Below are 14732 nucleotides of genomic sequence, written 5' to 3' on the forward strand. Positions count from 1 at the left end.
TTTAAACTCTGGTTAAACTAAGTTGTGAAACTGGCCCTTAATAGGCTTTCTACAATAAGCTATTAAGGACGACCTCGCACATAAAATGCATAACATAACATAAGCATAACGCAAGACCGATGGACCAATGAGCATCCAGCGTAAAGTCGCCATATTGATTTACATAACATTCTCATTGATCCAGAGACCTTATGCTATGTTTATGCTCTGTTATGCATTTCATGTGCGAGGCCCTTTAGTCGATATCATAAGTCATAAGCCATAAGAATTGATCAATCACATCGAATATTCTCTTCACATTTGACTGTGATCAATTTTTATGGCTTATGATTTATGATACTGACTAATAGCTTATTGTAGAAAGCCTATTAAGGTTGATTTACGCAGGTGATAACCGATAACTTATGCCGGAATCTGTAAGAAATTGACCAATCATAGTCGATTATTCTTCTGTAAATCAATTAAAAGTCGCTACAAAAAATTAGCGTTGGTTTTAACAAATACATTAAAAGAATAGGATAACGAATGCGAGTAGTGCTACGAGTGTTATCTAATAATTGCTAATCAATACGATCACATGAGTGTATGTATAAGTTATTAAAGTACAAATTAATTTTTTATATGCATTACTAATTAAAAAGTAAGAGAAACTTATAATGTAAATAGAAAAACTACGTTATTATTAAAATCGAGAACAATTAATAAATATTTTGTTATACACACAAATTAATGAGAGAGACAATAATTTTCCATCTTCCGTAATTATCCGGACACTGAAATTAGTCTTCCCGTGTATGAACTTCCACTCAAATACTAATACTCACGCTGTAAGACACAATTATCTTACAACAATTCTTAACGCGTATATAATTATGTAAATAATATGTATAATGATAAATATAAAAGAAATATAAAATATTTTATTTAAGGCGTACTGCTTTTATTTTTACCAATATACAGAAATAACGTAAATTATATTTTATTTTTGAATTTTTAATATTTTTATTTTGTCAATATTAAAATCAGATATATTCATAATTTAATTATTTATTTATCTTTTTTAATTTTTTAGTATTGTTATTCAATAATTTGCATTGTTTGTATTGTCTACATAAAAAAAATGTTTGAACAATATGTAAATAATAAGTACAGATGTAATCTTGAAATGTACGGCATAATTTTGTATAAAATTAAAAGAATAAAAAAGATCGATTTTTGCAAAATCGATTCTTTGGCATTCGATTTTTGGATGGATCGGTACTTTTAGTTACGATTCAGTTCGATTCAAAAAAATCGATTCTTTTGACAAGATCGAACATCCCTAATGTAAATCAATATGGCGACTTTATGCTGGATGCTCATTGGTTCATCGGTCTTGTGTTGTGCTTATGTTATGTTATGCATTTCATGTGCGAAGCCCTTTATAGCCTTTAAGGGCCTCGCACATGAAATGCATAACATAACATAAGCACAACGTAAGACCAATGGGCCAATGAGCATCCAACATAAAGTCGCCATATTGATGTACATAAGATTCCCATTGGTTCAGAGGCCTTATGCTACACTTATGCTCTGCTATGTATTTCGGTTGTGTTCCGATATTAACTGCCAGTACTGAAAATGTATAGTATATGTGACGTGAACTATAAATTTTCAGTACTGCCAGTAAAAACGGAACACAGCCTTCATGTGCGAGGCCCTTTATGTTGTGCTTTGTTATGCATTTCGTGTGCGAGGCCCTTCGAAGCATGTTGTGCAGACTTCTCTCTAATATTACGCAGAACAGAAAACATTTTTTAAATAAAAATTTTCAAAAATAAACTGCACATGAATAAATTCTTAGTGCAAGGATAATTTAGAATTTTTTAATTTCGAAATATTTCCATTAAATTTTGCCGAATGTTTGAGGTTATAGCCCCATGCTTTCGTTCACCTTCACGCGTGAAAACACTGATACTCGATATACAAAATATGTGAGATGTTTGTATTTCATCAGTTAATAGACTTATTATTCTTCGTAATCTTCTCTATTCAGTAATAAAATGAACTGTACTTTTATTTCGTGCTATTACTTTTTATTTCGTTCTTTTAGAACTTGAAAAACAACGATTGTACAAGATTCGAGTATAATTTGTACAAGTTTATCTATAATACACAAAATTAAGTATCAGTATTAACTAATACAAATTAATAATAATCGCATACTACAATTCAACGTTTAGTTCTATTTTATGTACGTCGAGAATATTTAAGTATCTGGTAAGCTTGCAAAATTAGATTTATATGTGATTATTTTTTAAGCATGAAAAAGGGGAATGCAAGGATGAATATATATATATTCATATAAGTATATGCGTTTCCCATTTTATAAGATATTTTACAATTTTTAAGAAAAACTATAGTTTATAAAGGATAATTCTAAACAAGTGTAAAGCATGGATGAGATTGATTATAAATTGAGATCACAAAATCCTACTTTGATATCGCACGTGAGTATGGCGACAAAAGTTAATCGTACGTTTGCATTTGTGCTGGGACTTGATTATTGTTTTTTTTTCTTTTTTTTACAGGCAATATCTAAGCTGATTGAGATTATCAGAAAAAAATTGGAAGTGGAAAAAGATATTTTAAAAGTAAACAATTATCTTGATACTTTCCTTAATATTTGTCTTGTGTGTGTATATATATATTTTTTTCTTTTTTATAGATATCAGAATTCAAATTACTCTCGTCCAAATGCAACAGCGATGACTCTATAGTTAGCACGTCTGCGTGCCAAGCGCTGGTTGTGCTTGGCGAGACTGGATTGTGGGATGTTAAGTCTGCACTAGCAACATTCATGGGGTGCCTATCCTCTTCAAAGTACGTATGTACATGTCAAATGGATTGTCAGCGTTCAATGTGGATTTACATGTTAATTTATTTCAATATTTTTAATAATTGATATAAGACTGTGTGTGTAACACAATTAATATTCAAAAATCTTAATTAATATTAAGAAATAAAGCGGTCGTAATAGGTTCTTAGTGCTCAATAATATTTCTTATGTAATTTTATATACATTTTCTAATTCTTTAAATTGTACGCTCTTACTTTTGATCTTGAAACACAGTTTATATTGAACTAAAATAATATTGTTAATATTGATAAATAATACTACTAATAACCATCTAATTATACTAATGATGATAAATATCTTAAGATATTACAAATAATTTATCGTGGAAAATATTACCTCAATCGGAATATGATTTTATTAATCAGATTCGATTCGAGAAAACTGTGTTTCAAGACTGAAAGTAACGATGCAGCTTAAAGAATTGGAAGAAAGTATATAAATTATATATAAAGTGTGTGTCAAAAAGTATATAGTGTATAAAATAAAAAAAATATTGAGCGTTAAGAGCCTGACCGTTTGTTAGTCTTCTTTTGATTTTAATATTTATTTCGAATCATGTATCGTAAATTTTAGGAATTACCAGGCGATCACTGTGGCAGTGAGTCAACTGTTGATATTAAATTGGAAGTCGCGCGATAAATGCAATGAATATACTCTCCAAGTCCCTACTCAGCATCCATTTATCACGATTCTAACTCAGGATAAACGTAGTTGGAGATCCATTCTGAATCAAATGAAGTTTATCCTGCATCATCACGATCGACGGTAAGATTTTATTGCGAGAATGATTATTAGACACAAGTATTTTTTTACTTGCAACTCGACTTACGAATGTTCAGATTTACAATCGGCATATTATTGATTAAACATTAATTAATAGATTATAATGAAATTAATTAAATATTTGTTAACAAGCGATCCAAATCAAATATTAATTTTATAATATTCAATTTGTAAATTATTATAAATTATTAAAAATGTTAATATAATATTAAATAACGTATATTTTGTTTGCAAAAATGTATTGTTAATATTTTTTTTAATTACTCGTTAAAGTTATAATTTGTGTTCAAGCTAGACACTAATTTTATAATAGCAAATATTATATTAGATGATACAATCTCTTGAAACATTTTTTTGCCATTTTCTAAATAGAGGTCTGTAAACATTTTCAGTAATTTTACTTTATTACTAAAACTGATTATATGATCTATTTCGAAAACGGCAAAAAAATTTTTTTTTAAATTACACATTTAATTTTATTTATATGGAATATAAATAATAATATATGACTAATTTGATTTATGATCTTGACTCTCTAAATGTAACTCTGTTGTAAGTAGAGAGAGATACGCGTTCTTGTACAGGGATATATTTTATTATTGCTTTTGTCTTTACAAATTGTAGATTTGACAGTCCTAAATAGGATACGAGTAGTTGAGAGAGCTAGAAACGCTATTAAATTTTAATTTGTCTGAATTTCAGTGTTATGGAGCAAAGCGTGCAACTATTGCGACCTGTATTCGTACATATACTTTGCGATCCTTCCATGGATTCGTGTGAAAGTTGCAAACGAGAGGCATGGCAACTTGTAATCAAGTCTAACGACACTACGAATTTACGAAAGGAGATTCTACTCTGGTTGTGCACAAATCGAGCGGACACTTGCATCGATGCGAATTATCGAATTCTCGAGCTTGCAGATTTAATGTTACTGAAGAGAGATAAGGAATTTTGTACGGCATTGGTACCTCTGATCGCGTCACTGACGATACAACTTTTGGAATACGGTCACGAACCGGTGCAGAATTTTTACACGATACTGGATCTTTTTGAATATTGTTACAGTTATATAGGAAATATTACGATAGCTTTGATGGCGGAAATAATTTTGATATGTCCCGCAGCTTATTTACTTAACGCCTTCCAAATATGTAAGTACATTTTTAAAATGTAAATTCTGATAGAATCACGTATTTCTTTTAATGCAGTGATGATATTTAAAAAAATTGCAAGAATTAATTATGATCGATTTGACACAATAGGTACATTTATCGTGGACAAAATGCCGTGCCATGTTACGTTATTAAACGCATTAGCTGCAGCCTTGTTAAAATGGTTAGCCTATCCGTCTTTATTGTGCTCCGACGCATCAATGATGGCGAAAAAATTGTTAATCGAGATAATGTCGCGAAAGAAAATGAACAGCGGTAACGATACTGTTTCAAACGAGATGCTGCTCGTATTCAACTGTAGCGATAGATATATCCAATTTTATACGGAACTCCTCCACAGTCTGTATTCTCTGGAAAATGAGACTCCGTCGTGGTTGGAGAACCTGTCGCTCGCACCGATCGATCTGAGATACATGTGCAAGCTAGTCCTGTGCGGGATCTTTCTGCATAGCGACGAACCTCCTGTCGTGCGGAAAGTCTGTCGCATTCTTGTACAAATAACGAGAGAGATCAACTCCTTCGCGTCGCACATGATGTCCCTGCTGCTCCATAAATTAACCAAAACTCGCGATAGCTCCACGCTAAAATACCTGTTGCTGACTGTCCCAGAGTTCGCCGTGACCAAGGATAATCTGCCGATCGTCATCCACACGTTGGACACACTGTTGAACAACGGCAAACCGCTCAAGTATTTCGCGATTCAGCTTTACACGAAGGCGTTGAAGAGCGAGCCGCGCTGTTACCGTTTCGTATCTACCGCTCTGATGGATACCATGGAGAAGGATCGTAGCTGGCACTCGGACGTGGTATGCGCCCGGGCGATAAACTATATTTGCGAGAGCTGGCCCGAGCACGGCGAGGAACTCGTGCCGCTGTTGTCGCAAATTCTGAATCGGTGCATCGACCAGAACGGCGGTGCGGCCAGTGCACTCGCGCTCGACAGTCTCTCAGCCTTGTGCAAGTCCGCTGTGATAGGTATGTATCTTGCGTATCTTTGGACACTAAACAATTTTTTTATTTTTCTAACAAAACATCGTGTTAACCACTATCTATAATTCTCTGTAAAAGTTAAGATTCCCCATGATTTTATTTGACAGGCGTTCATTCTATGTGGCAAGTGTTGGCGCCAAAGATGCGCAAGGAGAAGCGCACGGTGGTGCTGGAGAGTCTTTGCGAGCTCTTTGCGAATGTTCCCTCGTACCCGTATCGTTCGGGCGAAGACTACGACAGCTTCATCGTAGAGGTTGTAACGCTTCTGTGGAGCTACACGATCTGCTACGATACGAGAGTCGCGAGAGCAGCGTTCAAGGCGTTGAAATCTTACCATGTGGAACGAATTCCTTTGAGTGCTTTACCTTTGGACTTCCGAGCGGACATTAATAAGACGAGTAACGAAGACACGCGATCCGAGGATTCGCTGCAGTACGTACCAGGCACTTGTTGGATCCAGATGCTGAAGAATGTGAACGGGAGCATCTTAACGGCGGCCGGAGATCTTCTGATTTTCTACATTAGTAACGAATTGGAAGGCTTCAAAAAGCGAATATACTATTGGCCGCAAGGAGAACCGCAAAACTTCAAGTACCTACCGGAGAGAAGCGTAATAAGGGCCGTCGGTGAGTACTTGAGACGAGGCGATTCATCTAATCGGATAGTCACGATGGAATGTTTACGCGTATTCGCTCACAAGTACAAGAAAGCGATACCGAACGTAAAGTGGGACTTCTTGAAAGAAACCATGCAGATATCAGAGGAGGCGCGGGAGTACGGTCTGTCCATCGCGAGCCGTCACTGCAAGATCTCGCAGTCAGCGAAATTGTTGATGGAAAGTTTTCTGTCTAAATACACATGCCGATCGGAAGCCGGTCGATTGCTACTGAATGAGAAACATCTGGTGTTTTACTCGAATCTGGAGGAACTGTGCGAGGCTATTCCGCCGAATAAATTAAAAGGATTTCTCGAAACTTCTCTCTACTATGCCATTGACAGGATTTTATTGAACGACGAGAAATCCGTACATCTGTTCAATCACATTATGTCCTCTTATGTCACCGCTTTGAAAAACAACTCGATACAAATAGGAAATCGCACGCTGCTAACCCTCATATTGGAAGAGATAACGGAAAAAGTCAATTTAACGTCTAAACATTTCGAAAAGTATTTCGCGGCTGTAATGGAATTGCTGGCCAAGGACGTCGAAAGGATGACGTCGCCTAGTACTTGGTGGGTAGAAACACCGGAAAAATTGAAGACTGCCATCGCTATTAGAGTCCAGACAGCCTTCAAAGGAGATATCGGCCCGCAATTCGCTTGGTTGAAAGAACTTGTCGACGCGACTGAATCTAATCCCGAGTAAATATTAATAATAATTATACGTATAGGGGATAGACGAAATAATGCGGACACCTGGACAATACATTAATTATTTTGTCGATAAGGGGTTGACCTATCATTTGTTTTTAATATAAATTTTATTCTCGTGAACTAAAGTTGTACGATACTATTCGAGTATTATATGGTTTTATTTCAACAAGGATAGAATATGTATCGAGACAAATTGGCGTATGTAATAGTAATCTCTTATTCGTGAAACAAGTAGTGCATTTCCTAAATGTTCGCATTAATTTGTTTAACCTTTGTAGAACTAGCGTTGAGTGGCCTAATAAATTTTTTTTCTGTCTTTATAGGTTGCAAACATATTTGTTGAAAAGCATACAAAAAGTACAGAATGAGTTAAGGTTTGAAAAATTCTGCAATTTTGAAATACAAAAAGACTGGATTCTAGATTTTATAGGACACATCGATGCGCTTATGGTAGAGGCTCCAGACGAGAAGAACCGTATAACTTATTACTGTGATATTTTATTCATTCTAGTTATCTGTCTGTCCGGCGTAGAGTGCCTTCTGCCGAAAAAGGAATCGCTGGTTACTTCGCGAGACATTAGGATAAGATTGTTTCCACAGGCGATCTCTATGCTTATCGATCGTCAAGTTTGGAAATCCATAGCGCGTCAGGTATGTGTAAATTTATCAATGTTTGTTAGCTACGGATATTTACAAAGATTTGTAATCTCTTGGTTTTTTAATTAAAAAAAGAAACATTACACTCACGTGTTATAATTGCAATAGAACTTTTTCGTCACTGAAACGAGCGATATGTTTATTATACGTAAATGTACACTGAATCATGATAATTTTTTTAGATCATGAAATGGTTGAATCACATGAGGAACAGTTCTGTACCTGATGTATATATATTTGCATTTCAAAATGCATTAATTTTATTAAGGCAAGAGGAAGACTACAACTCAGAATGGAGAAATTACCTGTCGATTAAAACTCGCGTTGACAAATATAACTAAGAGAAATATACGTTTATATAAGAAATATTTTTTTGTATAAAAAAAAGGGAAAATTTTTGCGTTGCGAATTAATTTACTTATCTGTATTACTCAGCCTTGAATTTCATTAACGATATTAACCTTACAATAATGAACATCTGTAAATACATCTAATATCCTACCTCATTTGTCTAAACCTTATTACTAATAAAATAATTTCGATTATATCAAGCTTTAAATATGTATATACACTTTAGGTCCATATTCTTATTGCGTAACTAACACTGGATTCGTTAAATTGTTAAAAATTTCTATATTTAAACGGTGATGTAGAAAAAGATATGCTAATTCGTTATTGTTCATTGAAAGATAAACATTTAAAAAGGAAAGAATAATCTTGTATTATTTTCTAACGACTGTAGACGTTTTCCTGAATTTCATTGGAGATATGTAGATCTATATGCGACTCGAGCATATGTGAATTTTAGTATTGTTAAATTATCTATGGAGTTAATCGGGAAGAGAACGTACGATTATTAACTTGACGCTACTTTCACCCAAAGACAATTACATACGACGAAACGGACGCTTTGAAAAAAAATTCTGTTCTAGTAATTCTAATTTTCTAATTCAGCAACTTTTACACACCGTTGCTTCTCATGTACATAAGTACACGTTAAGATATTTCACAAGCGATGCCGGTGCAAGGAGCGCGAAAATTCTATTGTATAAGGCTTGTATAAATGTAAATTCATATAAATATCAAATAAATCACAGAAAGAAACGTACCCGTGCTCGTTGTATACAAAATACGTGTCGTTCGAGACGTAACTTGAATAAAATGGCGAGCTCGTGAGTGCTTCGTTAGTAAAAGTAAAAACGCATATTAATAATTCCTAACTAAATCGGACGATCCATTTGCGCGGTAGTTTATAAATTACTTTAGCGTTGTATACCTATCTACAATTTCCTCGTCACATATGTTGTATGTGACGGCATTCATAATGCTACACGGACGTCTCGCTATTGTCCAACGTCATCACCGTTAGAGTATTGGGTCTTGAGCCAGTTAGGATTTGTTCCTCGGGTGGACGCATTCTAGGCTCCAGAATATTTCTTTTCGTCTCCACGCTCTTCTTGATCGGTGTGCGACTAGGGCTAGACTTTCTGCTGCTCGGATACGACTTCAATAAACGTGCCCTAAACAATTGATAAATCATACACAAGTCTTTATACCTCTGAGGCCTACGTGCATCGATGTAGTTTGATCCTGTCCTATCTTTTTCCAATTCTTAGAACGAAAAGATAAAAAGCGAATTAAATTGAATTTAAAGTTAACCCAGTTAGCGTGTTACGTATCTTTTACGTAAATAACGCATCATTTATATTATATAAAAGAAAACGGTAGATACGAATAACCGATGTAAATGTCACGAAATACTTGTTATACAAGTATTATTCCCAAATTATGTAACATTTGCAAATTGTATCGATTGGGAAGCTGACATTGAAAACATTGATACAACGGGATCAAAATATTCTTTAGTAACATTCGAGACGGAGCGTTTAAACTGTTACATCTTCTCGATTGAAAGATCGGTAGATATTCCAAATCATACTTACGCGTCCATCAGCTTTAGAAACAGGCGAGTGTACACTTGGTATTCCTCGTCGCCGAACTCGGTAGGGTCGTGCCTCGCATGTTCGTACAGATCACAGAACTGATGAATTATACGCTGTCCACTTCCGTTTAACGGAGTGGCGAGTGTGGTGAGTAAATACGCCCTCAGATTCTCCGAGGGGTGTCTCTTCAGGTAATTGTCGTACCTCGTGATCTCTGCCTCTGCAAACAGACGCGACGTGAAACGAAGCACGATCCATTACGATGACGGTAACTTACCCCATGATGGAAGAAAACGTTACATTGTTTCTTTACATCGTGACTTACCCAAGGTTTTAACATCGTCAACCGCCTTCAGTCTGTAATAATGCGGTGGAGCTTGTCCTCCTGGAGTCAAAATATACCTAGAGTCGCTGATCAGCTGTGGCTCGTATTGGATCCTGGGTATTACCTCTATTCTTCTCTCTATTTCCTTCTTCAAGGACTGAAAGACATTTTCAGCATGTCGCGATACAGTGATACAGTGAGTTAACCTCAAAATTACATGCAGAATCGCACCTTTTTCGTGTCGTGTCCTATGGGAACGTGAGGGCCCCGACGAGATCTCAAAGTGAATCTCATGATCTGTCGTTTCGCGAAGATGAACAGCAACAATATTGTCAAAACGCCCGCAGCTATAAATATCACTATGGTCACACCGGACAGCTCCTGAGTCATTCTCGCGCGGCAACCGAGGCGGTCTGCCTCCGCGAATAATTGTCAGCGGCGGGTACTACGGTCCTCTCGCGTGAGACTCGTATATCGCTTTGGGACGATAACGTGGTCTGTCATTCGAACTTTCAAATACAAAAACCTCCAGTCAGCTGATCGGCGCAGAGTCGTATCTCGCACGCATATCGCCTTTTACCAAATTAGATTAGTTATTATTAGATATTGACAGGATTGAGTAAGTTGATTCCTTTTTTCACTAAATTAAAGTTGATTTACAAAATTAATTACATTGAAAAAGTTATATTAAGATTAGGTTAAATTAAAAGTTAATTTTAAAAAATATTCAAGTAAAATATCGCAATATTTAAAAATTGCTTTAATTAATGAAATAATTACACTATGGATCGTCAAATAAATTTAATATTCCATTTGTAATTTAAGTTTATATGAAGCAACAAAGAAACATTCTTTTGTGTATGTTTATACATACATATATATATATAGCTATTCTTAAAACACATGAATTTTCACTTGTTAACTTTTTTTCTAAATTAAACATTTACCTATGTAAAACTATATATATATATATATATATATAGTTTTACATAGGTAAATGTTTAATTTAGAAAAAAAGTTAACAAGTTAAAATTCATGTGTTTTAAGAATAGCTAGTTAAAGTTAAAAATAATTAACATTATAACTTTTGAACTAGTTACTACGCAATCCTGATTATTTATTATCTGCATCAAGCTCTTTATTAGTAATCTTATGAAAACAATATTATGCTGTTTATTACATACAAAACTCTATGTGAAAAGAACCTCGCATTATCAGTATCATTGAAAAAATTAGGGGAAAATGGCAATCTTCCTTAGTCTTATAATAGCAGAATTAAAAATTAAGGAATAAGTTCAAAGTTGAATGAGAAATGATGAAGGAACTGCAATGACAAAGCTGGGAAAATATTTGTATATATTTGCATTTGTATGAAAACAGGGAAAGCGTTTGCATGTATTAAACAAAATAAAGAATAAAAAAAGAGAAGAGTCAGCGTAGAAAAGCCAGTGAGCGAATAAATTCATATTTCAGAAATAAAAGTAGACAATCTTCAATTATGCATAAATTTTTATTGATAATAAGATTAGAATAAATTATGAAATGTAAATTATGATTACGTTATTAATATCAAATATAAATGTAAAAATATACTTGAAAATTACCATAGATAATAGAATTAAGGTTTATTTCAGAAAACAATTAAAATATAATAATTAAGATTTTTATTAAAAATATATATAAATTCGTTAATTGGAAGAACCTAGTAATTGTATGTATCGTTACATGTGGAATTTAGCGATTATATATTTCTTAAAATATTTTCTATAGGTTTTTTGAATAACGTTTCATTGACAGCAGCAACTTCAGTCATTATAATTTTCTGCTCTTCGGACAAAGCGGTATTAATTTTTAAAAATGACAGGACGAGCTTTCCAAAGTTCTTATCTTTGGAATAATAAAGTGCCTTTTCCGAGAATAATTTGATAACTTTATCGATCATGTTACGGTCCAGTTTTACAGATAAGAAATTTTGCAATATGGATACGTGCCATGGTTTCAATTCTTTGACATGTGCGAGAAACTCTCTGAAAAAAATATTAAAAAGTTATTAAATCTACTTTTATATAAAATGCTTAAAATGTAAGTCGAAGATATGTACAGGGTGTTCGGCAACAGGTGGCAGAAAATTTGAGAGGTGATTTTCAAAGATAATAAGATGAAAATCAAAGATAACAAAATTGTGATGCTTTGCAAATTATATCAATTATAAATTTTTAAATATCCAAAATATTTGGACATTACGATTAAAAGAAAACAGTAATTTTGTTATTCTTGATTTTGTAATTCTGAATATTTGAACATAATTAAAAAAAGAAGCCTTAATCAAATTTTGTTATTCTTGTTTCATCATCTAGAGACATTGCTTAAGTGTTTCCCCCTCTATCGGTGAACCCTATGTATCATGGCTGTGTGTGAAACATACTCTAGGAGAATCGTTTTCTTTCGCTGGTCAAATGTATTCACGATAGTGGTAACCAATGTTACATCTTTCAACTCAGTATTGAGAATAGGAATAAATATGAGTCGCTGGACCTCATCCGGAAATACTTTTGTGCATTCAGCGATAGCGGATGACAACAAACGAGACGGCTCCTCCAGTTCGATTATCTATGAATGCGATGCAAACGATAATTAATATATGAGGAAAAAGTATCTGATAGAATCAATAATATGTCAATTGGTACCTTTGGTAGCAACAGATGCGTGCAAAATATATTGAGATACTTCAGTCTCTGTTCGATAGTCATATCGTTCATCGATTGACATAGATTATAGATGCCCTTGGAACTCAATTTTCCTGCCATCTCATTCACCAATGCGACGAGATCTTCTTCGGGTAGATTTTCTAACTGAGTAAAGTCTATCTTACCGTTATTTCGTTCTAAATTTTCACAAGTGCACTCCAAGATATCCCATCTTTGCGGTAACGCGATAGCAGCTCTCGTTGGTTCTGGGATTCTCTCGGCTTGTGTGAAGTAAAATTGAGTGGACGGTGGTAGCACAGACTGATCGAGCCTCGTTTGAGATTCGCTATTGTTCATCGGTTCATCCTTCTCATCGCTGTCTTCACTTTCCGAACGTGTTTCTTCCTCGTTCTACATCGAAAAATTGCAATATTTACATTGAATGATGTATACGGAACTTGAAGTGGCTTAATATTAGTAGTTTTTTTTTTTAGTTATCATAATTATATCAAGTAGAACTCATATCAATTTAGAATTAAATAATGATTGCATTTCTAATGATAAAAGCTTCATTTAGAGACTTATAATTCACAACGTGCCACGCGTATTGGCTCACGTGCGATTCTAACCTGTCCCGCTATAAGTTTCCACATCGGATTAGCTTGGGCAATGTTATCTTTTAGCGCTTTCTTGATAGACACGAGTCTCGCCATGGTCCTTTCCGATATCGTGTACTTTTCGAAAAAGGCTTCCGAATCCGTATTTTCCTGCATCATTTTGCTCACGTTGCTTTCTCTCGCGCATGTTCGTTTACATACACAGTAAATAGACCTTGATAGGCCTGTTCCTTTTACTGAACTTCTTGCGCGGTTTCTGTTCTTTTTTTCTTTGTAAGAAAGAATAAGAGAGAAAAAAAAGATAAATTGTGCAAGTTCAGATAAAAAGAACAGATCTTATATATATAAATTTTTTAAAGAAGATTAAATTATATAAGGGTGAAGATTTAAAACATTGTTCTATATGTATTGGAAAGGATACAATTTTTTGCTTATCATATGTATTATATATGAAATAATGATGATACATTCCTATAAAAAAATTAAAAAAAACATTTCTTTGTTATTTTACATAAAAAAACTTAATTTACAAATAAAATATATTAAATTTGTTTGACGATCTATATTGTAATCTTTGTGTTAAATGACTTTAACTTCCTATTCATAATAAGTGAAACAAAGATTGTTGAATAGAAATGTATCATAATATTATAATATGTATAATATAATAAATGTAATAAAATATATTATAATCAGAGTTGGGTAAGTTAATATATCTTTTTAAATTAAATCAAATTAAAATTAATGCTTTATAAAATGCAATTTATTACAATTACGTTTAAAACTGGCATGAACAAGAAACTAACTATCGATGTTGGTTAAAAGTTAGATCAAGATTAAATTAAGTAGAAATTGAAAGCTAATTTTGAAAGTTATTATTTATATTAAATTAGAATGTCGTAATTTTTAAAAATTACATTACTTTCAATAATATAAAAATTACAATATGGATTATTAAATAAACAATATGGATCATCGAATAAATTTAATATTTTATTGGTATAAATTAAGTTTATATGAAATAATAAAGAAATATTATTTTTTATATATACAGGAATGTATTTTTTGTTTTATATTTTTTTATATATAAATAAATATTTATTTTAAGACAAAAAAGTTAATATGTTACAGTTTATGTGTTTTAACTATACGGTTAAAATTCGAATTTAAGTTTATTTAAAATTAACCAAGTTAAGTTAAAAGTTATTCACTTTTTTAACTTTGTAATCATCCTTTTTAAATAATTACCTACTCCTGAGTAATAATAAATATATATATATATATA

At 33.3% G+C, this 14732-nt stretch overlaps 3 protein-coding genes across 7 annotated transcripts; 1 reads left to right on the plus strand and 2 right to left on the minus strand.

The window, feature by feature from the left end:
- Positions 1–1695: 1695 nt before the first annotated feature.
- On the plus strand, positions 1696–8420 carry LOC105196058 (focadhesin). 5 transcript variants are annotated; one of them, XM_039458244.1, is made up of 10 exons: positions 1696–2263; positions 2392–2489; positions 2571–2633; positions 2708–2862; positions 3473–3664; positions 4385–4833; positions 4945–5829; positions 5952–7206; positions 7542–7869; positions 8058–8420. In XM_039458244.1, the coding sequence occupies exons 2-10, from the start codon at positions 2436–2438 to the stop codon at positions 8214–8216; spliced, it is 3540 nt and encodes a 1179-aa protein (XP_039314178.1). In that variant the 5' UTR covers positions 1696–2263; positions 2392–2435; the 3' UTR covers positions 8217–8420. The 5 variants fall into 5 exon arrangements, with proteins under 5 accessions (XP_039314178.1, XP_011160080.1, XP_039314179.1 ...); XM_011161778.3 differs by having other exon boundaries at positions 1696–2259; XM_039458245.1 differs by having other exon boundaries at positions 1696–2259; positions 2403–2489.
- LOC105196057 (protein C1orf43 homolog) lies at positions 8095–10716 on the minus strand. Its single transcript, XM_011161777.3, has 4 exons — positions 10375–10716; positions 10144–10300; positions 9819–10038; positions 8095–9395 (listed from the first exon to the last, which is right to left on the minus strand). Exons 1-4 carry the CDS (start codon positions 10531–10533, stop codon positions 9203–9205), a joined length of 729 nt encoding a protein of 242 aa, XP_011160079.1. The 5' UTR covers positions 10534–10716; the 3' UTR covers positions 8095–9202.
- Positions 10717–11751: 1035 nt separating this feature from the next.
- On the minus strand, positions 11752–13702 carry LOC105193363. The gene is made up of 4 exons (XM_011157774.3): positions 13460–13702; positions 12831–13241; positions 12569–12753; positions 11752–12170 (listed from the first exon to the last, which is right to left on the minus strand). The coding sequence occupies exons 1-4, from the start codon at positions 13604–13606 to the stop codon at positions 11885–11887; spliced, it is 1029 nt and encodes a 342-aa protein (XP_011156076.1). The 5' UTR covers positions 13607–13702; the 3' UTR covers positions 11752–11884.
- Between the last annotated feature and the right edge of the window lie 1030 nt (positions 13703–14732).

Source organism: Solenopsis invicta, chromosome 16 (genome assembly GCF_016802725.1).
Source record: "Solenopsis invicta isolate M01_SB chromosome 16, UNIL_Sinv_3.0, whole genome shotgun sequence".
Taxonomy (NCBI): Eukaryota; Metazoa; Arthropoda; class Insecta; order Hymenoptera; family Formicidae; genus Solenopsis; species Solenopsis invicta.

Bases quoted from the DNA above. Each gene is read 5' to 3' on its own strand.
- LOC105196058 (XM_039458244.1), top strand. From the start codon at position 2,436: ATGGATGAGATTGATTATAAATTGAGATCACAAAATCCTACTTTGATA. The intron at 2,863-3,472 runs GTACGTATGTAC...CGTAAATTTTAG, and splicing joins GGGTGCCTATCCTCTTCAAA to GAATTACCAGGCGATCACTG. The intron at 7,870-8,057 runs GTATGTGTAAAT...TAATTTTTTTAG, and splicing joins GGAAATCCATAGCGCGTCAG to ATCATGAAATGGTTGAATCA.
- LOC105196057 (XM_011161777.3), bottom strand. From the start codon at position 10,533: ATGACTCAGGAGCTGTCCGGTGTGACCATAGTGATATTTATAGCTGCG. The intron at 10,301-10,374 runs GTGCGATTCTGC...AATGTCTTTCAG, and splicing joins TAGGACACGACACGAAAAAG to TCCTTGAAGAAGGAAATAGA. The intron at 10,039-10,143 runs GTAAGTCACGAT...GTCTGTTTGCAG, and splicing joins TGACGATGTTAAAACCTTGG to AGGCAGAGATCACGAGGTAC.
- LOC105193363 (XM_011157774.3), bottom strand. From the start codon at position 13,606: ATGATGCAGGAAAATACGGATTCGGAAGCCTTTTTCGAAAAGTACACG. The intron at 13,242-13,459 runs GTTAGAATCGCA...TTTTCGATGTAG, and splicing joins GGAAACTTATAGCGGGACAG to AACGAGGAAGAAACACGTTC. The intron at 12,171-12,568 runs GTATGTTTCACA...TATTTTTTTCAG, and splicing joins AAGAAAACGATTCTCCTAGA to AGAGTTTCTCGCACATGTCA.